Source organism: Fusarium oxysporum, chromosome 5 (assembly GCF_000149955.1).
Source record: "Fusarium oxysporum f. sp. lycopersici 4287 chromosome 5, whole genome shotgun sequence".
Lineage (NCBI taxonomy): Eukaryota > Fungi > Ascomycota > Sordariomycetes > Hypocreales > Nectriaceae > Fusarium > Fusarium oxysporum.
In genome coordinates, this window is record NC_030990.1 from 365,306 (window position 1) to 388,952 (window position 23,647).

General features: G+C 47.0%; 13 protein-coding genes across 14 annotated transcripts in view; 7 read left to right on the forward strand and 6 right to left on the reverse strand.

Moving 5' to 3' along the window:
• FOXG_15300 (uncharacterized protein) overlaps positions 1 to 678 on the reverse strand; it is a gene marked incomplete at both ends in the record, with an annotated part of 2,882 nt that extends 2,204 nt beyond the window's left edge. Inside the window, 2 exons of one of the 2 annotated variants that reach the window (XM_018395388.1) lie at positions 1 to 491; positions 600 to 678. In XM_018395388.1, coding sequence (XP_018255237.1) covers positions 1 to 325 — 325 coding nt within the window. Of the gene's footprint in view, positions 527 to 599 lie in introns of those variants that run through there. The other variant, XM_018395387.1, reaches the window with a different exon arrangement.
• A 615-nt stretch (positions 679 to 1,293) lies between these two features.
• On the forward strand, positions 1,294 to 3,249 carry FOXG_15301 (uncharacterized protein; the record flags this gene model as incomplete). Its single annotated transcript, XM_018395389.1, has 4 exons — positions 1,294 to 1,544; positions 1,602 to 1,980; positions 2,033 to 2,110; positions 2,163 to 3,249. 4 exons carry the CDS (start codon positions 1,294 to 1,296, stop codon positions 2,988 to 2,990), a joined length of 1,536 nt encoding a protein of 511 aa, XP_018255238.1. The 3' UTR covers positions 2,991 to 3,249.
• A 1,228-nt stretch (positions 3,250 to 4,477) lies between these two features.
• On the reverse strand, positions 4,478 to 5,449 carry FOXG_15302 (uncharacterized protein; the record flags this gene model as incomplete). The annotated part of the gene is made up of 1 exon (XM_018395390.1): positions 4,478 to 5,449. One exon carries the CDS (start codon positions 5,447 to 5,449, stop codon positions 4,478 to 4,480), a length of 972 nt encoding a protein of 323 aa, XP_018255239.1.
• A 393-nt stretch (positions 5,450 to 5,842) lies between these two features.
• Positions 5,843 to 7,230, reverse strand: FOXG_21881 (uncharacterized protein). The gene is made up of 2 exons (XM_018402255.1): positions 7,104 to 7,230; positions 5,843 to 7,052 (listed from the first exon to the last, which is right to left on the reverse strand). Exons 1-2 carry the CDS (start codon positions 7,174 to 7,176, stop codon positions 5,929 to 5,931), a joined length of 1,197 nt encoding a protein of 398 aa, XP_018255240.1. The 5' UTR covers positions 7,177 to 7,230; the 3' UTR covers positions 5,843 to 5,928.
• Positions 7,231 to 7,930: 700 nt separating this feature from the next.
• FOXG_15303 (acetoacetate decarboxylase) lies at positions 7,931 to 9,005 on the forward strand. The gene has a single exon (XM_018395391.1). The coding sequence runs from the start codon at positions 8,059 to 8,061 to the stop codon at positions 8,824 to 8,826; it is 768 nt and encodes a 255-aa protein (XP_018255241.1). The 5' UTR covers positions 7,931 to 8,058; the 3' UTR covers positions 8,827 to 9,005.
• A 203-nt stretch (positions 9,006 to 9,208) lies between these two features.
• Positions 9,209 to 10,074, forward strand: FOXG_15304 (uncharacterized protein; the record flags this gene model as incomplete). The annotated part of the gene is made up of 2 exons (XM_018395392.1): positions 9,209 to 9,455; positions 9,512 to 10,074. 2 exons carry the CDS (start codon positions 9,209 to 9,211, stop codon positions 10,072 to 10,074), a joined length of 810 nt encoding a protein of 269 aa, XP_018255242.1.
• Positions 10,075 to 13,495: 3,421 nt separating this feature from the next.
• FOXG_21882 (uncharacterized protein) lies at positions 13,496 to 13,600 on the forward strand (the record flags this gene model as incomplete). The annotated part of the gene is made up of 1 exon (XM_018402256.1): positions 13,496 to 13,600. One exon carries the CDS (start codon positions 13,496 to 13,498, stop codon positions 13,598 to 13,600), a length of 105 nt encoding a protein of 34 aa, XP_018255243.1.
• A 918-nt stretch (positions 13,601 to 14,518) lies between these two features.
• On the forward strand, positions 14,519 to 15,717 carry FOXG_15305 (uncharacterized protein; the record flags this gene model as incomplete). Its single annotated transcript, XM_018395393.1, has 1 exon — positions 14,519 to 15,717. Exon 1 carries the CDS (start codon positions 14,668 to 14,670, stop codon positions 15,715 to 15,717), a length of 1,050 nt encoding a protein of 349 aa, XP_018255244.1. The 5' UTR covers positions 14,519 to 14,667.
• A 465-nt stretch (positions 15,718 to 16,182) lies between these two features.
• On the reverse strand, positions 16,183 to 16,659 carry FOXG_15306 (uncharacterized protein; the record flags this gene model as incomplete). Its single annotated transcript, XM_018395394.1, has 1 exon — positions 16,183 to 16,659. One exon carries the CDS (start codon positions 16,657 to 16,659, stop codon positions 16,183 to 16,185), a length of 477 nt encoding a protein of 158 aa, XP_018255245.1.
• A 934-nt stretch (positions 16,660 to 17,593) lies between these two features.
• Positions 17,594 to 18,583, reverse strand: FOXG_15307 (uncharacterized protein; the record flags this gene model as incomplete). The annotated part of the gene is made up of 1 exon (XM_018395395.1): positions 17,594 to 18,583. The coding sequence occupies one exon, from the start codon at positions 18,581 to 18,583 to the stop codon at positions 17,594 to 17,596; it is 990 nt and encodes a 329-aa protein (XP_018255246.1).
• A 1,470-nt stretch (positions 18,584 to 20,053) lies between these two features.
• FOXG_15308 (uncharacterized protein) lies at positions 20,054 to 20,604 on the forward strand (the record flags this gene model as incomplete). Its single annotated transcript, XM_018395396.1, has 2 exons — positions 20,054 to 20,340; positions 20,394 to 20,604. 2 exons carry the CDS (start codon positions 20,054 to 20,056, stop codon positions 20,602 to 20,604), a joined length of 498 nt encoding a protein of 165 aa, XP_018255247.1.
• Positions 20,605 to 21,062: 458 nt separating this feature from the next.
• On the forward strand, positions 21,063 to 22,037 carry FOXG_15309 (uncharacterized protein; the record flags this gene model as incomplete). The annotated part of the gene is made up of 5 exons (XM_018395397.1): positions 21,063 to 21,317; positions 21,367 to 21,539; positions 21,593 to 21,702; positions 21,749 to 21,885; positions 21,939 to 22,037. 5 exons carry the CDS (start codon positions 21,063 to 21,065, stop codon positions 22,035 to 22,037), a joined length of 774 nt encoding a protein of 257 aa, XP_018255248.1.
• A 274-nt stretch (positions 22,038 to 22,311) lies between these two features.
• On the reverse strand, positions 22,312 to 23,341 carry FOXG_15310 (3-hydroxyacyl-CoA dehydrogenase; the record flags this gene model as incomplete). The annotated part of the gene is made up of 2 exons (XM_018395398.1): positions 22,312 to 23,016; positions 23,084 to 23,341. 2 exons carry the CDS (start codon positions 23,339 to 23,341, stop codon positions 22,312 to 22,314), a joined length of 963 nt encoding a protein of 320 aa, XP_018255249.1.
• Positions 23,342 to 23,647: the final 306 nt, after the last annotated feature.

Sequence of the window (23,647 nt, forward strand, 5' to 3'; positions counted from 1 at the left end):
GTATCTCGTCCTTGCTAGCGGGTTTGGGGCAGCCGTAGAGCAACTGGGGCCCAGTCATGTCAGCAGCAGGCGACTCAACACTCTGTACATCAGGATGAGACGCCTCCTCCTCGTTATCGAAATGATCTTTGAGCTCGGCAATCCCGTCGAGAACAGCAGCCCAGTGCGAACTCCCCACGTAATTCGCTCCTCCGCCCGTGGACTGCATGCTCCCGTAATCGGCGGGTGTAGTCACAGCAGTGTCCACGGGGGAACGGGTACTGCCTACGGGGGAACAAGGCGTTCCTCCTCCGTGCTGGCCCTGGTTGACTGAAGATTGCTGCATCAGATCGAACACAAGACTCTCGAGGTGGCGGATGCGGTCCTGTGTGGTTACACGAGGCTGTTGTGCCGCATCGCCGCCTGCAACTCTGTCAGAGGCGTACGTGCACGACAGGCCGAGCTCTCGTTGTACACAGCTGCTGCAGGGTCTTTGACGGTCACATCGTAGTCTTACAACAGGGCAAACGTCAGCACGTGGGGGCATTCGCTTGCAATAGAGTCAAGTCAAAGCGGGGAGAAACGGAAAAGAGGGACGGCAAAGTGCATTGCATACTTACGTACTTTCTCCTTCTACACAGGTTGCATGACAGCTGTGGCTTTTCGCGTGGTCTGCTTGACGGTAGACGAGCTCTGCCCTGGGGTGTTTTGCCAGGACCCCACTCAGCAGGACGCGATTCCTGGTCCGCCATGGATTTAGGGACAGACAGAAATGATAGACAAATAAAGTTTCGGACGGGAAATGTAAACAAACGGAGTCAAGTGTGCGGCCGTGGAGGTCGGAGAAAAAAAGGAGCAAATTAATTTTTACGTTGAGAGACAATGTGCTGACAGAGTGAGATTCTAACCAAGAGCGAATAAGCCAAATTACGGTATTTGTTCTGCATCTGACGCACAATCCCTGTTATTCCCCGGATCTGTTCATCATCCGCTCCGATCCTCCGCTCCGATCCTCCGTCCCCTCCCATGTCCATGTCCGGCCCGATGCTCCAGCCCTGCAGAAAGACTCCCTACTCAGCTTACTGTGTACCCCACCCACATCGCCCATCCATATAACAAAGCACCTCAAATGTTCATGAGAAGGTTTTTCGTTTTGCAGATCCACTCTTGATAATCAAGTTTCACGTCGCATGCAGCATGCACGTATCAACTTTTGCGTTATCATCCCAGTAAGAAACATCACATTTTATCATCGACACATTGGTCCAAAGAGGAAATACTCTCCATTGTTTTTTTTTTCTGTCACAACAAACCATGTCGACAACGCCTCAGATGTCACAATCAGGCTTTCAGAATGATCAGTTGGAGGCAGGTACTGGGGAGGATGTTGGGATTGAGGCTCAAGAGAAGCCTTTGTCGGCTACTGGAACAATGGTTGATGAGCCTCAGTCGAATCCCAATGTTGTTGATTGGGATGGACCAAATGATCCTGAACATCCACTCAATTGGTCCAAGGCCCAGAAGAATTTACATCTTGCCATCGTGAGTCTGTTCACTCTCGCAGCGTAAGCATCTCACCATTTCCAACTATGTTGATGAACATGCCACTGACTGTCAATCAGAAATCTGGCTGCGACAATGTTTGCCCCAGGAGCAGCAGAACTAGCCGATGAGTTCAACATCACAAACTCCACAGTCACAGCCATGACAGTCAGTCTATACGTCTTGGGCTTCGCACTAGGTCCTCTTCTCCTTGCACCTCTCTCAGAATTGTATGGGCGTCTCATCGTCTATTACTTCTGCAACTTGGTGTACATCGCCTTCACAATCGGCTGTGCTTTCAGCACCAACGTCGCCATGTTTCTCGTGTTTCGAATCATCGCTGGTTGCGCTGCCTCAGGCCCTATGAGTATTGGTGGAGGCACTGTCGCAGATCTGTTCGTTCAGGAGGAACGAGGGAAGGCCATGGCTCTCTTCACTGTTGGGCCGCTTCTTGGACCTGTAAGTCTCTCGCCACTCACTCACTGTATTGCACTGCCTAACTCGTTTTCAGGTGGTTGGTCCCATCATTGGAGGATTCGTCTCCGAGAACGTTGGGTGGCGGTGGACGTTTCGCATCCTCCTCATTTTGGTAGGTCATTGCTCGATCTGTAAAGAATTCCATTTGCTAACAGTTATCCCAGTCTGGCATTATCGCTATTGTCACATTTGCCCTCATGAAGGAAACAAATTACACCGTCATCCTGCAAAAGAAAGCTCTTCGAATGCGCAAACAAACTGGTAACGAGAAACTCGTCGCCAAGTTGGGCAGAGATGAGACTCCAGGTCAAATGCTGGCGCGCGCTATTGTCCGACCACTAAAGTTGCTCATCTTCTCTCCAATCGTCCTCTTGGTATCGCTCTACACCGGTATTCTCTTCGGCCTCATCTTCTTACTCTTCACCACCTTCCCCTCCGTCTTCCAAGATGTGTACGGGTTCAACCCAGGTGTCGCTGGACTCGCATATCTTGGTCTTGGAATCGGCATGAGTCTAGGTCTACTCATGTTCTCTGTCCTCAGCGACAAGCTCCTTGGTCGCAAGAAGGGCAACGAGCATGCCGCTCCCAGACCAGAGGATCGTCTTCTTCTCATGAAATGGCTCGGCCCAATTACTCCACTTGGTCTTTTCATCTATGGTTGGACAGCAGAGAATGGCGTTCACTGGATTGTCCCTATCATTGGCACATTCATTGTGGGATTCGGCTCCCTTTTTGTCGTCATCCCTGGTCAGATTTACCTAGTTGATTCGTTTGGAGCCGAGGCAGCTGCTTCTGCTTTGGCGGCCAACATGCTAGTCCGTTCACCATTCGGAGCCTTCCTTGACCTTACAGCCGAACCTCTGTACTCGACTCTTGGACTAGGTTGGGGTAACAGCGTGCTTGGTTTTATCTGCCTTGCTTTTACTCCAGTTCCGTGGATCTTCTACACTTACGGTGAGAGACTTCGGACTCACTTCCAAGTTGATCTATAGCCGCCAGCACTGTTTCCTTGTTTAATTCAACATGATAGAGGTATATACTGGGCTTGAGATGACATAAAATACACGGTGGAAAATGATCGGCATACACGTTTTGCGGATAATAGGTTGTTTAGGGAGGCTTACTGTCGCTAACTTAGTTTAACTCTTGTGACACTCACGGAAAGGAGCCGGAACCTTTTATTGCCGACGCCCTTTCAGAATTAATAGATTAATAAATTGGCGGATCAATCATGAATTCCCCCAATGTCTCAAATTAGTTTCGGCTGGTATCTGACTCTTGGAACGGACTAGAGATAGCCGTCATAAAAGAACCGTCCGAGCACCAGAATAGGCTTTCTTATGAAGAAGACAGGCAATGTCCAGAAATAATGTTGCCTGCACATGCGGTGTTGGTAAGTCCCCAACTCGCGTGATGCAGAATTGAACTTGTGAACCAACCCAGAACCCTTCGCGACACAGAACAGAGATTGTTGACATGGGTTCAAACTGTTCAGGTCAAATATCGCGAATCATATAAAATCATGATGAACAACCGATGGACTTCAATTAACTTTGTACGTTCGATGCCGCATGCATCCCTATTGCCTTTGTTCTCAGGTAATGTTATTTGATAGCCTTTCGGGTAGTCAATCCCTCAACCTCCTTCGCAGTCATTGATTTCGGACAGGTTACAATAAGCCCAGAGAGTCTTATACCAGTGACTAATTTGTCACGCAAGATCACTGCAAAGCACCATGATGAGGCCTTTCTTCCTGTACTGCAAGGATACCGTTTTGATTTACCATATACGGAGTACCACCTTCACCGACAACGTATCACAGGCTCCTTTGCAAAGAATTCGCTTAAGCGGCACAAACATCACCTGCTACAAGTGTCTATACACGCGCCGATCATTCATTCCTAGCTGTTACATCTCGACCCAATCGAGAGTACCAGGTTCGCTTAGATGCCTTGTCCTTTAAAGATTATGACTCCCTTAAAACTCTTGCAGCGCTTCAGGGACTTGCACAACCTAGTATAAGTACAATACTTAACGTAGGTCTGCCATTATATATTACATGATGAATTACTCTTCAGACGCTTAAATGCCAATAGAGAAAACGTTACTATTCTATTAAATAGAGCCGGGTCCTATACAAGGGCGACACATTACTCCAAGCCAGGCCCTGTCTCCACCAATTCATTTAAGCACCCGAGATATCTGTATCTTCAGATATGTCATTTAGACCATGTACTACTGATCCGTCTGCCGAAATATGGCCGCTAGACTAGCGGGATATGTAGATGAGACCTGCTGCCGTGGGCAACTAATCCTGGCAGTTTATACTTTCGAAGGATCTAAGAGAATCCTATCACCACTCGACGAAGCTAGCAGGAAATAGGCATATAGTGCATTGTATGTTATAATCTTAAGATATAATCAAGATTAAGAAATAGCTAGGAAGATGCATATTATAAAACTCGTATGGAATGCTCTTCTATTCCAGACTGGGGCGGACAAACAAACGGCCCTCAATTTTGTTCTTCTTTATATCCTCCAATCCCTTTGGTACATCCCAAAACGGTATCTCCGTCAACTTCGGCGCGATCTTTCCAGAGGCAATCAACTTCAACACCTCCACCAACTCATCCTTCGACGCGCCAAATGAGCCCCTCAAACTGATACTCTTCGTCACCAACAACAGTGACGAGAACTCCACACCCTGTCCATTGAGACCCACCATCGCAATAGTTCCGCCCTTCTTCACGGCGGCAACTCCCGCAGAAATTGTTGTAGTGGATCCAACAAAGTCGATCACGGCATCGAATGTAACGTCGGGGAAATTCGCGAGACTGGAGGCGCACGCGACCGCTCCCAAACTTTTCGCACCGTCGTGTTTATCCTCGTTGATATCGATTCCATAGACCTTAGCGCCTTGTAGTACCGATATCGCAACTGCGTTGAGGCCGAGGCCGCCGATTCCAATGATTGCGACAGTTGTTGATTCCTTGACCCCAGCGGTCACAACTGCAGCGTGATATGCCGTGGAGATTGAATCCGTGGCAACAGCTGCTTGAGGAAAGGATACTCCCTCTGGAATCTTGACCAGGTGTTCATAATGAGCTATCGCAAATTCGCTATAGCCACCGTCGTAGCCGAGCCCAATTGTTGTGGATCGGGTTGCCTTCTCAACGGGGTGAGCTACTAGGGCGACTACCACGCGATCGCCGATTTGAACTGGGGATGGCTCTGATCCGAGCTTGACGACAGTTCCGGCTACTTCGTGCCCAAGAGTAATTGGAAGAGATCCCAGCATAGAGATGCTGTGTCCGTCAACATAGTGGGCGTCGGTATGACAAAGGCCGGCTGCCTTGACTGAGATGAGGGCCTGTCCTTGTTTTGGCTTAGGAATGAGGAGGGTTTGAAGGGCAAACGGCGATTCTGGTCCACCGTATTGGAATGCCTGCATGATAGATATGAGTGTGTCGTAGTTAGATATGTGATGGGATTTGTGGACGCGACCAAAGGAAGCTGGATATTCTTCTTAAATATAACTTGGTCTTAAAAGGCTCGGTTTCTTCACTATATTCAGATGTACCCCAACAACTTGGTTTATGGCACCATTTCTTTGGTCCAAATAGTTAACAGATTGTCTAGGTGTAGTAATTGACCCGAAGAACTCTTTCGACTTCATAAGGATTTTCAGCAATGAATACTACAAAACCTCAATACCTCGGCTTCTGTGCGTGACGTTATATGCATAACGCGTTATGCACTTTTGGCACTAATGCAGGAAACGTTGATTACAGGTCTTGGCGGTGTCATGATCAAATCGATGCTTACCTCGGCACAATAGTCGCGCTCGCTAAAGAATAATAGTCATGATATTTTTCTGGTTTACTCATTCTCTCCAAATACAGTTTAAAATAAGCTTATACCTGCTCTCTATTATACACTCGACCTAGCACCCATAGACCACCACCGAGCACTTATCTTCCATTCATCCCCATCTCTCCCTTCAGTGAGATGCTCCCACTTCTCCAGAAACCACGGCGCTGCTTCCCAGTTCTGGGCATCCCAGGGTGCTGCGGAGGGCAAAGAGCTCCCATTAGCAAAGCCCCAGCATCGAAGACCGTCGTTGAGTAAGTCAAGACAGAAATCCTCTCTGTCAATCAACGGGGGGGTTGAGTGTACTGCGGTGATGGCTTTGGAACGAAATTTTGGCCATGGGATCAGATCCAGTGTTGGGTGATGAGACATGGTTAGCTGTGCCTGGGTAGGCACAAGGTCTGATTGTATGTTCTTTAAGTAATCCTTGAGTATCAGACGCATTTGCGCTGCCTGCTCGGTAGGTTCTTCGCCGTCATCTAATAATTCTTGTTGTATGAGCTTCTCTCTTAAGCGAGGAAATGGCGATTTAGATTCAAAAGATATGAGGTCGTGCCATATGATTCCCAGATGTCGTGCATTCATGAAAACAGCCGATACAAACGAAATTCGGCAGAGAAGGATGTAGTCTCTGGGCTGGAAGTGACTCAATGGAGATGTCACTATCTCGTGGATCCTGGAATTATGACCCGAGGGTATGTTTAACTTTCCCAAAATACTAACGCCGGCTTTAGTTGCGGCTCTGAGATCAAAGCTGCCTAGACTTTGTTGAACGTCTTGAAGCCATTGGTTCATTGGAAGGTGCATGGCGTTGTTGTAAAGTGAAGAGCTCACGGGGTATCCTAGGAAAATGAGACCATATTTGATAATATCCCGGATACCGAAGAGCTCTTTTGTCATCAGTAGGAAAAAAGTACGACGTTCCGTCTCTGGGCAAGAATCGATACAGGAGAAGAAGTCGGAGGCCGTAAATCCCGGTGCGATATCTGGACTATGAAAGTCCGCATCGACGATAGTAGGGCAGATGGCTTTTGTCAACTGACTTGGTCCGACTGCTCGATCTTGATCGTTCTGCTGCGCCGCTGCTACCCCATGCGTGCATGAGACATCCAGGGTAGATGGCAAAATGATGCTAGAGATAGCTAGGTTCTCCAGCATGCGTCTCCTCTCTTTTTGCCGCGCGCCTGTTGTTCAGACTGTCAGCCACGTGCACAAGACTAGCAGGTATAACATACGATAGTTCCGCTGCGCCAAGGCATTCTGCCGCCGCCTGTGCTGTGAGGTCTTATCTAAAGGATCGCGCGCCATTTTTGTTAATTAAAAAAGGGCTCATGCATCAAGTGGAAGTTGGTCCATGTTCATCGAAGCAGGAATAAAACATCTACCGGGACCCTCGGGAGTGCGATTCATAGCGTGATAAGAGGGGCCATCACGGGTCACCCTCTATCAAGCTTCTGACCTTGGAAATTTGCCTATCTTATAAAATAAACTTAATGCAAGCTCTTCATTGCCTTTTTTATATTTTAGATACTTAATTAACACTCTATATAAATGCTATCTAGTAACGTGGGTTAGACTTTTAAGTGTCAACGTGCCTTTAAATCGCTCTTGGAACACGAAGAGCTTTATATATTTCGCACCCTATCTTCTATATATACAACGCAGTTCAGTAATTTTAACCGATTTATACAACCCAACCCAACCCAACCCAACCCCCCCCCCCACGATTTTCTAACTTGATAATTGCTTAGACCAGTCGTCTAAAACCCAGAATTGTGAATGCGGTGTATTGGCATCTAGCGTATTCGATGATCGTGACAGACAAAGAAACGAGTGGGCTCATCGTGGTGGTGTGACTTTCGCGAACCGAGGAACATATGCCCCGGACACTACGGACATATGGTGGGTTGATCAAACTCATGAGGACTCCTCGATCAACCCACCATGCAAATGTTCAGCCCCAGCACCATCTGCAGACAACGTCAGCAAATCACGAGGTTAATAAGGCGAGGTATGCGGTCAACGCAACAAACAGCATCAACGTGACGACTGCGGGTTTGTCGGAGAAAACATACTAGTATAGCAAACCATTTATTTAAATAAACGTAATAATCTCATTTTTGGGTCTTAGGCATGTTTACACATTAGTATTAACGCATCTCTTTTGACATTCACAACCGCCTCTGACACATGCACAAACCCACCGCAATAATGCCTAACGGAACGTTACCTTTGAATGGCGAATCAATGCCAATATTTACCCCAGCATACTCAAGAGCAAGAGGAATCTTCACCAATACTACTGCAGTAGGCATTTCTTATCGCGTTGCCGCATCTCAGGTCACCCATCTTGTCCCAGATGTTCTCGAACTGGAGGAAGAGCCGCTTATGACTTCGCTGTTTCTCAGCTACGGAATGAGCCCTGTTGGGTCCTACACTGAATATGCTCATCAGGTGGAGGTGACCTACAAGGGCAGCAAGTTCCACTATAATCTTCTCTTCATTCTTGACAACGATGCCGCCATTTTCGCTGGTCGCGAGCTCCTTGGCTTTCCCAAGGTACTGGGAAAGAGTGTTATTCAAGAGTTTACAGGTACTCGGCTTGTCACCGGCAGCACAGAGAGACCTGCAGGAAGGAAAATGGTCGAGTTTGAGTTCGTTCCTGAGCAAATGGACACCAACGCGCCTCCACCAGACAGATGGATGCTCAACCTCCGCAACATCCCCTCGCCACACGTTGGTCAGCCCCCCTCTGTTCAAGAATTCATTCCAGTTGGTCTGGGAATGAAGTGCGATGAGGTTTGGACGGGAAAGGGCTACATTAACTTTCCGAGGAAGTCGATCTCTGATCCTTGGGTTAACTTGGATATCCTGAGATATGAGGGGAGCTTTATGGCGAGAAACGCGACCGCTGAGCTGCTTGTTCGACAACCTCCTCAGAAACCAGTATGCTATTAACAACCTTAAAGGCCATATATAAGATTAATAAATTAAGGTGTTTCAAGGCTCTTTTCTTCTTATCTTTAGCACGAAGCATATATCCTTCTCTTTTAATAGAGTTGTTTATCTCCAAGCACCTTTTCAAAACCTAGGGTAATTAATAGTTCAGCGGCCCTTTTCCGCTTGCCTTCCGCCTCCTGCTAAATCTAGAAACGAGCAGGTCGATCTTGTTTCATATCCTGGTCTGGTCTATTTAAAAGCCCACTTAGTTCAGTCTAATAAAGCAATTAAAACGCAAGTACTAGCTCTCATAAATTATTAGAGCGTTCCCAATCCTTTTGATATCTTTTGTCACTGTAAAAAATCCCATCTGGCATTCTAAAATTCTAACCCGGCCGCCATGCGTGTGATAACAACCCTTGCTCTAACAGTTGCTGGACTTGCCAGTCTGGCCTGCTGTGACTCCAAATTCATCCAGCCTCCGGAATCGGGCTCCAAGCAGCCTTCTGATACCGACATGACCAAAAACAAACGTTATGAGCAAGGCGACAAGATCCAGATCGAATATGAAACAGACATCGACCAGATTGCCATCGAAATTCATCAAGTTCCTTTAAACGGGGCCAGTGCCTACTCATCGTTAGCCAGTATGGCATTACAGGTCTCTCAACTTTGCGCTCATTTTGCTAATTCAGGTGCCTAGGAAATGGATCGGCGAATCCAAGTTACTGGCTGGCTGAGTATGATTTTCTCGGATTAGCAGAGAATAATGAGGACTCTATTTACTGGTTTACTCTTTTTAAATCCAGTCAAGGCCGAGTCGCTCGATCGGAGTACTTTAATGTCAGTTCACCTAAAGCTGTTGAGACTACATCTGGTAGTATATCAGCAACAACCACTGGACCGGGACTGGCAACTTTGACCTCTGAGCAACACGCATCGACATCGACGGCAGGATCAGAGACAGATACGGAGCCCGCCTCGACCAGCTCATCCACAAATTCAGGATCTGGGCTATCTCAAGGAGCGACGGCAGGTATAACCGCTGGCGCCATCATTGGTGGTCTCTTAATTCTCGGCAGTATCGGATGGTTCGTTTGGCGGCGAGTAGGGAAGGGGAGAAAGAATGTTAATGGAACAGAAGGGGCTCAGGATCAACAGCATCACTTCTATTCCTTGGAAACCAAGGTTGAGCTTCCAAGTGACATTACCACTCATCCCTCAGAATATGCGGCGAGCCGTCCAGGATTACACGAGGCACCTTAAGTTGGGAAAGAAAATGAAGAGGCAACGTAAATAATCTGTTTACTTGGCCTTGTACGAGCACATTGGCGATCTGGCAACATACCGCACCAAGTCATGAAATTCGGTAGTCCCTGTGGGTACACACTAGACAGAGCCACCTCGCTCATTTGACTAATAAGGCTATTTAACAAGATATCAGATCTTTATTTATATCTTAACCAATTAAGATACTGAAAATGTGCTAATCTGTACCCATAGGGACTACCGAATTTCATGAGTTGGTGTGGTGGAGGCCCTTGATCTTGGTTGAATTAGTAATCTGACTATAAGTGAGATCAGACTCACCTCGAGTACTTGACATAAGAGGTTCTCATAACCTCGTATGGTCGATGCGCTTTGGGTCGCTCGAACTTGGAGCCAGTGCCCGAAACCTATTTCGAAAAGCCATCAAATCAGTCTAAATGTAGCAAAATGCATTCTCCCCATGATAAGACAACAACAGTTGGCATGATATGACTACCAGAGCAAGCATCTCAACCATAATAATCAGGAAGATAACCGCTGGGATGCCTATCAGAAAATATGCTTTGCGCGTTATGGAAGCCCCATTGCTGATCGGTTTGGGCGCATGTTCAGTTTGAACTATTCGACCAGCCACCAGGTGCTGTAAAAATGGTTTATATATCCAACTAGTTCTATTCTATTAACCATAAAGTCTACTAGTACCATACATAGGGTTGATCGGCAAACTTCCTAATCAATGTCATCCAGCATAGCTGTGATTTATTATCAAACCCCCTTTTCAAGCCATTGATCTATCAATATTTGCTTTTTCATTCAGCTTGGCCTATCAACCCTCCAAACTGGGAAATCTACTGGTGCATCTGGTTCCAGGACCCGGTCTATTGCTTCTACTAATGCAAAGCTCTGTTGGTTGTTGTGCCCTTGGTTGTGTTTCGTCCCACTTCTGTATGCAGCTAGGCAAATCGGGATGCGCATTGACAGGCGGAAAACACGTGGATGGAATGGCATTAAGATTCTAATCTGTGATTCAAGCATATTTAATTGAAGCTACTGGTAAATAGGTGGACGAGCTGGCAAAAACCCATCAACTCACCTGCTGGACAAAGATCAGAAGGTCTGGTAGTTGTTCTCAATCCCAGGAACAAAGTCAGACTATCATTCTGCGGCCCCGGGAAACTAGTTCGCAGCTCGGGCCAACCCTAATCCTCTTAGGGATTGTCGGCTGCACGGCTTCATGGCTTCCTAGGAATGTGAGCCTTGGTTCATTTAATAATCCATATTCGTTTTAATTGGCATAAGCTCCTGCATCAACTAAAACGTATCTACCACCCGACCATGCCTGTTCGAAATTGCTCGTTCATTTCCACCTGACAGATTAGTACCCAGATACAGACTTCATTGACTGTGAAAGAGCCATAATCCGGTGTTCATTGAAGTCACACCCTATTTGGGGTCTTTTTGCTTGTTACCGTGCATAACACGGCACTCTTTTTCCAAACAGTTGCCACATTTGCCACTTTGGTCTGTTGCAAGTCCAAATTTCTTCTCCCCCCGACGATCTCATTGAGGAATACCACTCACGTTATGAAGATGGGACAATAATACGGATCGCTTGGGAAACAGACCTTCAAGAGGCCTGTCTCCAACTTTACCAAAATATTAGCTTCGACAAATCTCCCAGAGTTGCCACGTGGGTTTTGGAGAAATGTAAGGCACGCCGAGTTTTGCATGTCTATAATCTGTTTACTAACGAAGCTGCCTGTAAGATGATGCAAAGAAGACCAAAGACTTGATGCTTCGACACGAAATTCTTCGAACCACAAAGAATAACGAAGACTCAGTATATTTCCTTGTCCTGGAAGGTGCGAGAAATTGACGCCAAGAAGCTCAATCGCAGCATTTCAATGTCAGCGTCAAGTCCGTCATTACATCAGCATCAAGCATACCGATAACTCATGGATCCACTACGACTGGTACATCCTCAAACAAAGACACAGATTCGATTACAGCCGCTAACCCAAGCTCAGGATTATCTACAGGAGCAGCCGCAGGCATAACGGTCGGCGCAATACTCGGAGGCCTCTTGATTTTTGGTGGTGTCGGATGGTTGATTTGGAGAAAATTGAAGGGTCATAGAGAACATGTGAAAGGTTGGAATGTAATGAATGAAGAAATAAGGGATATGCTTAAGCAGGGAGGGATATAAAGGGATACTCGCTAGGAGGAAGTGTCAAACAACTCGTTGTTGGGCGTTGTGCGTGCGGCTGGGTGTTCGAGCTGCAGCTGTGGTTTGTCATGTAGCGGGATGACAGTACTCCGCAGAGTGGCCTGGAAATTCGTCGTTTTTCCCCATTCACACCTCCAATGGTACACCCTTGGAAACGGTTAGAAGACAGTACTGATGAGAACCTAAGTTTTAAGTCTTGTAGGACTCTTATTCCGAAACTTGTCGGCGTGGAGAATAAGATTATCCCGATAACTAACTGGTTTTCCGGCCTCGGTGTACACTATAGCTTGGGAATGTCGTACGTTATGTCAAGGTGGTGTTGGTGGGATCAGCCAAGGAGCGGCATTATTGTAAGAGTCACAAATGGCGCTACGACCAATATCACAGTCGCGAGGTGGGTGACGAATGCTTGCATCTGTAGAACGCCCTTTTGAGTCTATGTACTGCTGAGTGGCTTCACGACCATAAGGCATGAACAGACCCTGTTGAAGACGCTCAATACTTGGACCCGTACTAGACTGAGTAACAACTTAAGGTCTCGCTAACTCGCCCTTGCCATTCAATCCATTACCAAGCTCTTGCTCCATCATTCATCATGCTATCCCAGCCGAACCCCTGCCACCCGCTAATCTCTCAACAACCTCTTCGACACAGGCTCGCAAGAACTCGAGAAACTTCTGATAGCATGTGAAAGCGATGAATTCTTCTATCTCGATCTGCGGGCCTCGCGCTCCTCGAAATTATGGATGGACTCGGGATGGATCGCCAAGCGGTGTACTCGCAACATGTTGAGGACAAGCTGAAATTCCCAACAGTATCGTGGGCACATGGGCTTGTTCATCCCGCTTGATGGCGTGTTACGTCAACTGCTGCGGCTATCCACTTCGATTCAGAGCTACTGGTAATCAATCCGGGGATATTAAGCCACTACAAGATGGGTTTGAAGCGCTGTCCAGTCACAAATATCACTTTTTGAGTATTTCTAATCGCAGCGGATTGGAAGACGTGAACTCTTCTACCGCTGGGCTCTGCCATCAGTCATCGAAGGGAATCTACAGTTATTCGATCAACTCAACGCCTGATGCCACTTAATTCTAAATGATTACTTCTGGGCTGTTTGTCAGACGGCTTAAAATTCCGAGTAGCATCCCGGCTAGACACCCACCACGGCGATGACGCACGCTTTACTTCATGCACTACCCCTCAGGAACGCAGACTCTGAACAAAGTAGACCAGAACATGTACACCGACATTGGTACCCTCACCCTCCTCTTCGCACCACAATGGGGTTTGTAGGTCGTCATCCGTCACAAGAACATGGGAGTATGGACACCCTCTTAAGGGCCACGCCATCATTATTATTGCAGGCACGTTGGGATTTCTATCCAACAAGGGGTTTCGCTCGGCTTTGCATCGTGTTCTTCCTTCTTGGGGCGTTCAGAAAGAACATCGGTACTTGACAAATGAGTTACTGCATGATGTTCAGGGAAAATCCGGGGGTATGGCGCAGGAGTTGTAAGCGATATTCTCAGATTCTGATGCGTCTCGCATATCAATTACCCCAACAGTTTCAAGATCGAGTCATTAGTCTTATAGATATACATCAACATCGACACGATTTGACAACACAGCAGTGATTTAAGTGACAGTATGCAGGGTAGCTAGCGTGATCGATCCCCTCAAGCCGAGGCTGTATTTGGTAGTAGCAGATTTCTCGGACCCTCGCTCGCAAACTAGTCCCAATAAGGAATCGTGTACAAGACCCTTAATCCACTAACGGCATCGTCACGATCCAGAAACAGCTTCGCGTGAAACCTTCTAACAAGTTGGAGAAGCCCAAAATGTTGGGGATGATCGACAGATCTAAAATTACGTCACATTCTTTCGTCATGAAGTTCCATTCAAGGCAAGTTTGCGACAAAGTGAATGGCCCAGCTGAAGGAACATGTGAAGGTTCCCACGAGATGATCTGATACCAAACAGCACTTGAACTCTGCATCTAAAGCTTGTTCGGCAGTACTGTCCAGGAAAGGCTAAGGTATCCATTTCAGCCCAAGTAGGCGCTGAATAACCTATACCAATCCAAGTGTTGGTGCCGCCGCCCTTGCTGAGAGTGGATAAGTGTGTAAAGGGCTAAGTTTGCGAATTGCGGGATGATGCTATAGCGCACATGATCATGAAACTTTATCGCATTCCCTTTTTCCATGTGTGTCCCTCTTCAAACTTGCCTCGGCATTTGATCCAAGATCGATAAGTATTAAAGGCTGAGATCTCCGATGATTGATCATATCTGATAAGAAGCATTGACCTCACCATAAAGTCAAACGATCACAACTACAAAGCAACTATTTACAACCTTTACGATGACGACGACTCAGTCGATGAAGTCGACTTGGCCACTCGCCGACAAGTCAGAATGGAACGTCCATCAACAAATTATCCACGTATTAAACACCTATCCCATCATCCCGGGCAAAGAGGTTCCCGTGCACGCCAAATCCGAACGCATTCCTCACTTCTCCCAATGGCAAGGCCATGTCTGGATTCTCTTACACGCCTTTGTGCCGATAATTATACATCAATCGTGGCTCTCATCCACCGGCCAAGCACTACATCCGTTCATTGTCTTTATGCTCTACTTTGTATCGTTCAGCTGGTCGGTTGTTCGTTCTGTCAAAGCTACGGCCAAGCTTGGGCATGAATATGGGTTTCTAGATGGAGATGCTCATCAGAGAGATGGAATTCCTGATATTGGTGTTGATAAAGTCGTTTCATCGCTTTGGAAGACAACGGGATCGAGGATCTTTATGGCGACGCATCTTACATATAGAGCGACGCAAGCGCCTGCTGATGTGATGAGCGACCCGAAGTGGTGGGCTTGGCTGTGGCTTCAGATCGGTCTTTACGGCATCGTTCTCGATTTCTGGTTCTACGTTTATCATCGCGCCATGCATGATATCGACTGGCTATGGAAGTATCACCGCACTCACCATCTGACCAAGCATCCCAACTCTCTCCTCGCCGCTTTCGCCGACCACGAGCAGGAATTCTTCGACATGGTCGGCATTCCCTTCCTCACCTGGGCGACCTTCCAAGTCCTCGGTCTTCCTCTGGGCTATTACGAATGGTGGATCTGCCATCAGTACATCGCCTTTACCGAAGTTCTAGGTCACAGTGGTCTCCGCATCTACGGCATGCCACCATCGACCTTGGCTTGGCTCTTGAAGGGTGTTGGTATGGAGTTGGTCATTGAAGATCATGACCTTCATCATCGCAAGGGGTATAGAAAGAGTCACAACTACGGAAAGCAAACCCGGGTTTGGGATACGCTGTTTGGAACATGTCACGAACGAATTGAAGCCAAGAATCAGAATGTTGATTGGGACAGGGCAGTTTGGTTCCCGATTTTGTAAACAGCGAGTAAAATAGCAAGCACATTCGTTTTAGTTATCAGATTAGTTTCCTATATATAAGTAAAATGCTGTTCAAACACTATTGTCATATCGTTTCGTAGCCAAATGCCACTGTGCCGTGGCAAGCCTCTGTTAGTTTGATCTCACATTCACAATGAGCTCGCTTAGTGTCGCCGAGTAATAGCTGACGCCTACACTCAGATGTAAGGTTCAACATCGACTCTACAGAGACTTCTAGAAGGACTCTCCGGCATCTCTCACAAACATGATGAAAAGCAATGATGATTCCCAAAGAAAATCGAACGTCAATTTCGTCATCTAAGCAAAACGCCAACAACCTCCAAAGCGACCTTCCTAGACAGAATCATGCTGTAGAACTGCGCTAACATCAATCCATCAAGGCAGTAATACCCCCAGACGTTGACTCATCCTCCAAAAAGAATTTTCCCATAGAATCCTTGCGCTTTATATTCTGCTCCAACAGAACAACTCAGTTGCCACCGACATTGCCGCCAGCATCACCACCAGCGTTGGAACCACTATCAGTACCTGAATAGCCTGTCCGCTGCTACCATGAGTATGGCCCTCCCGCATCTCTCGGCGGAAGCGGTCGGGGTCGATAGTCCAAATTGCTCGCTGGATACGGCCGGTGTCGTTGCGCTGAGCTGCAGCTAGCCACTCGATGACTCGCAGCACCATCAGTTCCTCTCCATTAGTGGCGTGCTCGCGGAGGAAGACGATGCACTCGTCGACGGCCCACTGGAAGCGGTAAACTTCTTCCATCTTCTCCTTCACGGGCAGGGGTGGGGGGAGATAGGTGGGAGAGCGACGAGGTGCATTGGCGCGGATGAGTGGGTACGTCTCCTTGATGTTTTCGAGGGATGACTTCCAGAAGCCGAGTTGACCGACGGTGCAGACGGTGATCACGGGGAAGGTAGCCATCATTTTCTGGTGAGTCACTACGTGTCAGTAGGGTTACGTTTGTGTGATAATGGGAGATAGCACCTCTGATCGTAGATGGTGATCTTTGATATTGATTCACAAGGAGACTGAGTTTGATTATTGTTGATGTTGTTGTTGTCGTCGATATTGTTGATGTTGTTAATGTTGGTGTTGATGTAAAGTGCGATCGATGATAAGAAGAGAGAAGGGTCAAGAGAGTTATAGTCTCAAACTTATTCATCTTCTTACCCAAGCCCTCTTGTTCCACTGGCAGCTATGAAAGTGTTTGCTTGAATATGTTCAAGCAGTAGTTGACAGTCTCAGGACTTCCAGTGGCAAACCAAAGAGAAAGCGAGAGAAACTTACTGTCACTGTCTTTACAGTCGTATTATTGTAGTTATATCAGATCACGCCTTTCTGAACAGTGAGTAACCATTGCTCTCCTTGCAAAGCTCTCCTGGATCTCCCTTTTGGGAACACATAGTTCAGTTCATAATATCAAAAGTCATGACCTCGAAGTTCGTAAATTGAATGATAACATAAACCTTCCGTGAATTGTTCAGATGGACCTATGCTTGGGAATCAGAGCTTTACTTGTAGGAGCTGCGTTATATGAATGACACGAATGTTCTCTATACCACGGTACAAAGAGCCAAGATGGCCACTCCAGGCATCATCTGCCACTTCCATATCGCAAGTAAAACTACACTGGTACGTGACCTGAGCTATCGCAAAATATTTAATCTAGTCTCGCTAAGTAACATGAATAGTAACTGTACATTATTCAAGGCCTTAATCACTTGGGGTCTTCTTCCCTCATGTACTTAGCCAGCTGACATAAATTCCTGACAACAACCTTCCTCTCAGATGCATCTGCAAAATCCAACTAATTCGCCGCTGTGACACGAATCGCTTTACCCGGTGTCTCTCCATTCTAGATATCCTCGACCTGCGGTACGGTGATGGCAAAGTGAAAGAAACACCTGTAATGCTGAGTAATGTTGATAATGAAAACATTGTCTCCTACATGCTCGTCTCTACCAGATGATCGCGCCCCAAGTGCCTCACATGTCATTTGTCCTAGGAGCTCGTTGGACACAACTGGCTGGTTACTGTCCTTGCAGACATCGAGTCGCCTCTTTGCCTCAATCAAGACGACTGACTTCTTTGTCCTTGTTCCAGCATCGTTTACCAAACTCAGCCCTCCATCGTCGATTGCCGTGATACTTTTGCTGTTGATGTTGAGAATCCATCGCTCCCTTTGGCGGATCTCAACCGGCGTGTCTAAAAGAGGGTCTTGCGTGTAGAGAAGGATGTGGTTCAATACAGCGAATGCCAGTTGAACAGTGTAATCCTCCACCGGGAGATCCGGCGCAGGTGCTTGCTCCTCAGTATACACCCCTGATACACTGATCGGGGCACTGGATGGAAAGGATACCTTGCTCTCCTGGCTCTGGCTTAAGCTCATTTCCTCTGGATCCATGAACCCCAAGTTGGTGGTTTGTGTCTTTACCCGCGTAGAGACTCGCCGGCTGACCTCTGGCTCTTCTCCGTCGGCGTTGGATGTTTTGACATCCCTGAGCGCTACCCAAAATCTAGCCAAGCTAACGCCCACCCTTGGTTCTCGTATGAGAGCATGTTCTCGCATGTTTCGATGCTCTTGGGCCAGGATGTGAGTGAATGCCGTCATTTCTTTCTTTTCATCACCTGCTGCAAATTCTTTTCCTGCTCTGCGATAGATGTTGTCCAATAGAGGGAGGCATTCATTTCCTTTCCCAGCGACTATGATATGGCACGCGGCCAAGTGCCCGACGTCCCATTTACTTCCGGGTGCTATATGTTTCTTAAACAACGAGTTTCCGTGTTTCGACCATTCCCGGTATTTCGTCTCGTCTTTTAAGAAATCAAAGTAAGAAGATGGCATATCGAGGTCTTCTGAGAATATAGTACTTGCCAAGACATTTGCAATAACAGGATAGTGTTCTTGAAGATCTTGTAAGACAACGTATAGTAATGTCGTCAATGCAACGCCAAAGTGGACTGAAAAACGCGATACCCTGGTATTTATTTTTCAGACTGAGGTATTCTGCCTATTGGCAAGTTTGGTGATGGCTAATTGCCATTTTGGTTTACTTTGTGATGATGTTTGTGCAAAGGATACTTGGGCAACTGAGAATCCCAAACAACTGAGTCCACTTTTGAGCAAGCATAAATAACTGACAGAATAATAAGGCAATTCCTTGCATATGTCTCAGTAAAATAATAGCAGATATGTTCTTTGTATCACTGTAGTAAATTTAACATGAGCGCCAGTAAAAAACTATACACTGTCACTGCCAGTCTAGGCGTGGTCATTGTTGCTGTTTATAACTTAAGGCTTCCTGCCAAAGTAGACCTACTCGAATTGCTGGTTCCAAGGCCTGGGCACTTATGTTTCGTTCCAGCAATCGTTTAGTTTTCATGGTTGAATCTCACGTTTGACTAGTCCAGCCACGTTCACTCCGTGTTCAAGGAACTGTCCAACCGCCAACACAATTTTCACCGAACAAATAGAAACTAATTGATCAGTTGCTCTGGACTTTAATTTAACAGAATAAATCGAAATAGTGAACGTCGACACTTCTTCATTCCATGTCCCCCACAGAAATGAACGACAAATGTGAACAACGTTGACATTTGGTGTATCCTTTTGTATTGGTATAGGTTCAAGTCATGCCACAGAGCATAAAAATATCGACTTTCAGGCTATGGGGAAACCAACTATAGCAGAGCAGATTAATTTGGATGAAAGATGGATAACTCGACATTGGCAACTCCGGCAGGGGGGTAGCGTACTAATGAAGCTTTGCTGACGTGATAACTACAACCACCCAGTCGTAGAACAACGGATCCATCAGCAACGCTCTATACATGAAGGTGTCATGGCAATCCATCCATCCACTGGCTGGCTGAACATGGCATCGAGGGACAGGGAAACCTGTGGCGAGCTCTGTGAACGGCCGTAGACTTGAACGTGACCTGCGCCCTGTCCGATATTTACACCAAGTGACGCTCAGTGACTGACTCTGCCTTGTACAGCTCCGAATCGAGCAGCCAGTGTGAGCCGGAGAGGGTGAGCCTGGCCAACCATGCTTGGCTACTGTCCACTGGTATCCCCTGTTTACAATCCGAGTAAGCTGCAGCACAGCGTGCCTGATTCAAATTGGCTGCCAATGATACTTGAGCAGTTGTACGACGCTGAGCTCCGCGTAATCGTACCGAAGATTGACTGTATTACCCTTCCCCCACCAAGTCTTTCCACTTTATACAACTTCTCCCCTTTCTCCCAAATATACCAAGGAAAATAATTTATTCGGCAAGCAAATCTCCAGCAGCAATGCCGCTGAATTTAATCATGCCTAACACAACTATCAAGTCATTCCACAGCCTGAGTGTCGAGAACCCGGATTTCGCGATCCACCCCAGGTTTTGGACTGCGAATCACCTCTCCATGGTAAACTGCAATTTCCAGCGGATCGAGACTGACGATGCACATGGCTTTGGGAGTCTCGATACCCAAACTGCCGAACGCCTTGCCGTGTTGGCTAAGAAGCTCGCTGTTGGAGTCGTCCCCGGCTCTAAGTTCTTCTGGGCTGAGAACCTCCTTCTTCGCAACGGAACAAGCCCTATTACCTTCAGCAAGTATTTCAAGACCTACTCAAATGCACCAGAACCAGCCGGATTAACCTTTCTAGGGCAACCCTCTCTTTCTACTATGGCCAACGCCGAGTCCGCCTCGCAGATTCGTATGTCCACACCTACCGCATTAAAGACGAGATTTCGATCCCTTACGCCGATCCCATGATTGGGTATTACCGATACAGCGCCGACGAAGAGCGCAGGGAGAAGCTTCGCGCACCGCGTGCAATTGGATCTTGTATTGTATTTCTGCTTTGGAGAGCCTGACCCAGTCGACGTAGTGATCAATTTAAAGCTTACTATTCCTGATATTGAAAGATGTTGCTTTATCTATCATAAGTCCTGCCATGTATAGTCGTCCAAGTAATAGTTGATCGTTTCGCGGGCCTAAACTCCGCGTGAGAGCGGTGTAGATGACAGGGAGGTTTTGAAGACGCCTCGGAAAGACGAGGCTACGTGACTACAAGGCTGACCTTCTTCTATAAGCTGAAGATTAATTTTATGTGTCACAAGGAACTAAAAAGCTCTGCTGCTGTAGACCTGGATTAGTAACCGGTCGTTGTTCACTTGGAGTTGCCCCGCAACACCGCGCCATAGGGAACAAGTCATCAACGTATCGGGGAGCACTTCCCGATGATCCCGGCAACAACTAAACTATATCTCACAGCCATGTTAGACTTATTGCAGAATCTAGTCGAATGGTACAGCAAAGAGTACCTACGACAATGGATAACGTACTCGCGAAGCCAGCAGACCTCTGCTGTCTCAAAGGCGCTTTTCATTCCGGAGAAGCTACTGGCTCTACGATCCAGATTGACGGCATTGACACTTACGTGGCCAAACCTCATCCCAACAGGTCTAATGGAAATGTTCTTCTTTTCTTTCCTGATGCATTCGGGCTGCATATCAACAGCTTCCTCATGATGGATGCTTTCGCCGAGTGCGGTTACCTTACTCTCGGTGTCGATTACTTCCTTGGTGTAACAGTTGAATTTTTCTTTGCGAGGTGCATCGGACTGACCGTTGTAGGATCCTGTTACAAAGCACTCCTTGACACCGTTAAGTGACCCAAACTTTGACTTTGAGTCATGGAAGAACAAGCATCTCAAGGCGTCTGAGGAGGCTGCTGCCAGATGGGTCAAGGCTGTCAAGGCTCAGTATGGCACAAGTGAGGACGTAAAATTTGCTTGCGTTGGCTACTGGTATGAGTCCATCATAATATGAGTTTCCATTTCACTTGCTTAAAATGAAACAGTTGGGGAGCACGATTCGTTTGCCAGCAACTGTCTGCGAATGGCATTTGTAAAGTCGGCGCCATCGCCCACCCTTCGTTCTTGAAAGAAAGCGATGTCTTTTACGTCCAAGGCGAGTAGATACCAAATCTTTTTGCAGATAAGCTAACTGATTTAAGAACCCATATCCTTCTCGGTACCGAGTACTGATAAACTGTTCGAGCCCGCACAGAGAAGCAGGACGATTGAGATATTGACGGAGAACAACAAGCAATTCAACATGCAAGTTTTTGCCAATGTTGGACATGGTTTTGCTGTAAGTTTCTTTCATAAGCTAGAGACCAAAAGTGTACTGACATTGCAACCAAGTCGCGAGCCCGGTTGACTGATCCCTATGAGAAGTGGGCTAAAGAGGCGAGTTTCAAGAGCTTTGTTGACTGGTTCGATTTTTGGATGGATAAGAAGTAAATATGCTAAGGCAACCTCATGGAACCTGCGATCTTGGCAAGGTGAATTGAGACAATCTCAATGAACAAGATATGTTAGTTCACTGTAATCATCATTATGAGCCTCGTACGTCGGATAAAAAATGTGCAGACAGCCCGTAGCGCTACATGACACGGTACGAGGTGACTGGCCTTTCTCCTTCCACATTTATCTGGGACGTCTTGACATCAGCTCTCTTGGGCATGTCTAAGAATCTATAATCTGACACATATAGATATGCTATATAGATAGACCTCTATGTGCTTCCACCCATAGAAGTTGTGTTCCTTTTCGCGTCCAGGAGTTGGAGTAGTACCAAGTCTCGCTCTTCCACCATTTTGTCCCATTTGACAGCACCCAAGCTCTTATTCACAGCCTTCTGAAGCTCCAACATCCTCTCCGGACTCCAATCGAACCTGTGCTTCAAAATATCATCTTCCCAACTTCGAATCGCTGGTCCAAGCCTTTCCATCCGCTTTGCAAAACCGCCAGGTCCACCTCCACCACCTAGGGCATTTGTAGCAATTGGTCCCGTGAGAGCCCAGCGAAGTCCAGGCCCAGATGTAACAGCTGCATCAAGATCTTCCCCGGAGACAATTCCCCTGCTGATGAGACTGTATGCTTCATTGCTGATAGCGGCTTGAAGACGGTTTGATACGAAGCCTGGCACTTCGTGATGAAGAAGGATGGGCCTTTTCCCAACAGATTTGTAGAACAACAATGCTGTGTTAACAGATTGGCTGCTTGTGTCGGGATGCGGGACTACTTCGACTAGGGGAATAAGATGAGGGGGGTTGAAGGGATGGCCGATGAGTATGCGGGTAGGATCCTGCTTGCATTGCTGGATAAATTGCGAAGATGGCAGACCTGACGAAGACGAAGCTATCACAACACCGGGTCGAGCGTGCTGATCTAACATCTCAATAAGGTCTCTTTTGAAATCTAGCCTCTCAGGTCCATTCTGTACGAGAACAGTTAGCGTAATGATCATTCTTGATATAAATATGCACCATGGATAAGATATTCACCTCCTGGATGAAGTCGGCCTCACCTAGCCGTGGCACGATATCATGAACAAATTCGTAGTTGGAGATAAGCTTATCATAGTCTCCATATCCTTCCATGTAAGACCGTGACTGCTCGAAATATCCCTTGAGGGCATCTTCGGCTCCTTCAGCGGGATCAGAGATGATAACCTTCAAGCCCATTGAGAGGAAAAGAACTGCCCATCCCATGCCAATCACGCCACAGCCAACAATCGCTACAGTACGTATCTCTTGTGCCATTTCGAATGTCCAGAATTAACGAGTTGTTAGTGATTGCTCAGGAAGCGGACAAGATTATTATAGTTCTATCAATAATGTGAATTTATTACCTGTTAATCACTCTCCTCTTTACTCACCACTCGAACTCACAATCCATTGTATCCATTGCACCAATTCATTTCGGTGTCTAAGCCGGGGCAAATCCGGGGAGGCGATGCCGGACTTCAAATTTACGGACCGACCACGGCCGAGAAAAGCGATGAACGGCATTTTGGAGCCTGAGCACCCGTAAAGGCCGGATTGCACAATCACGTTATCCATCAATTG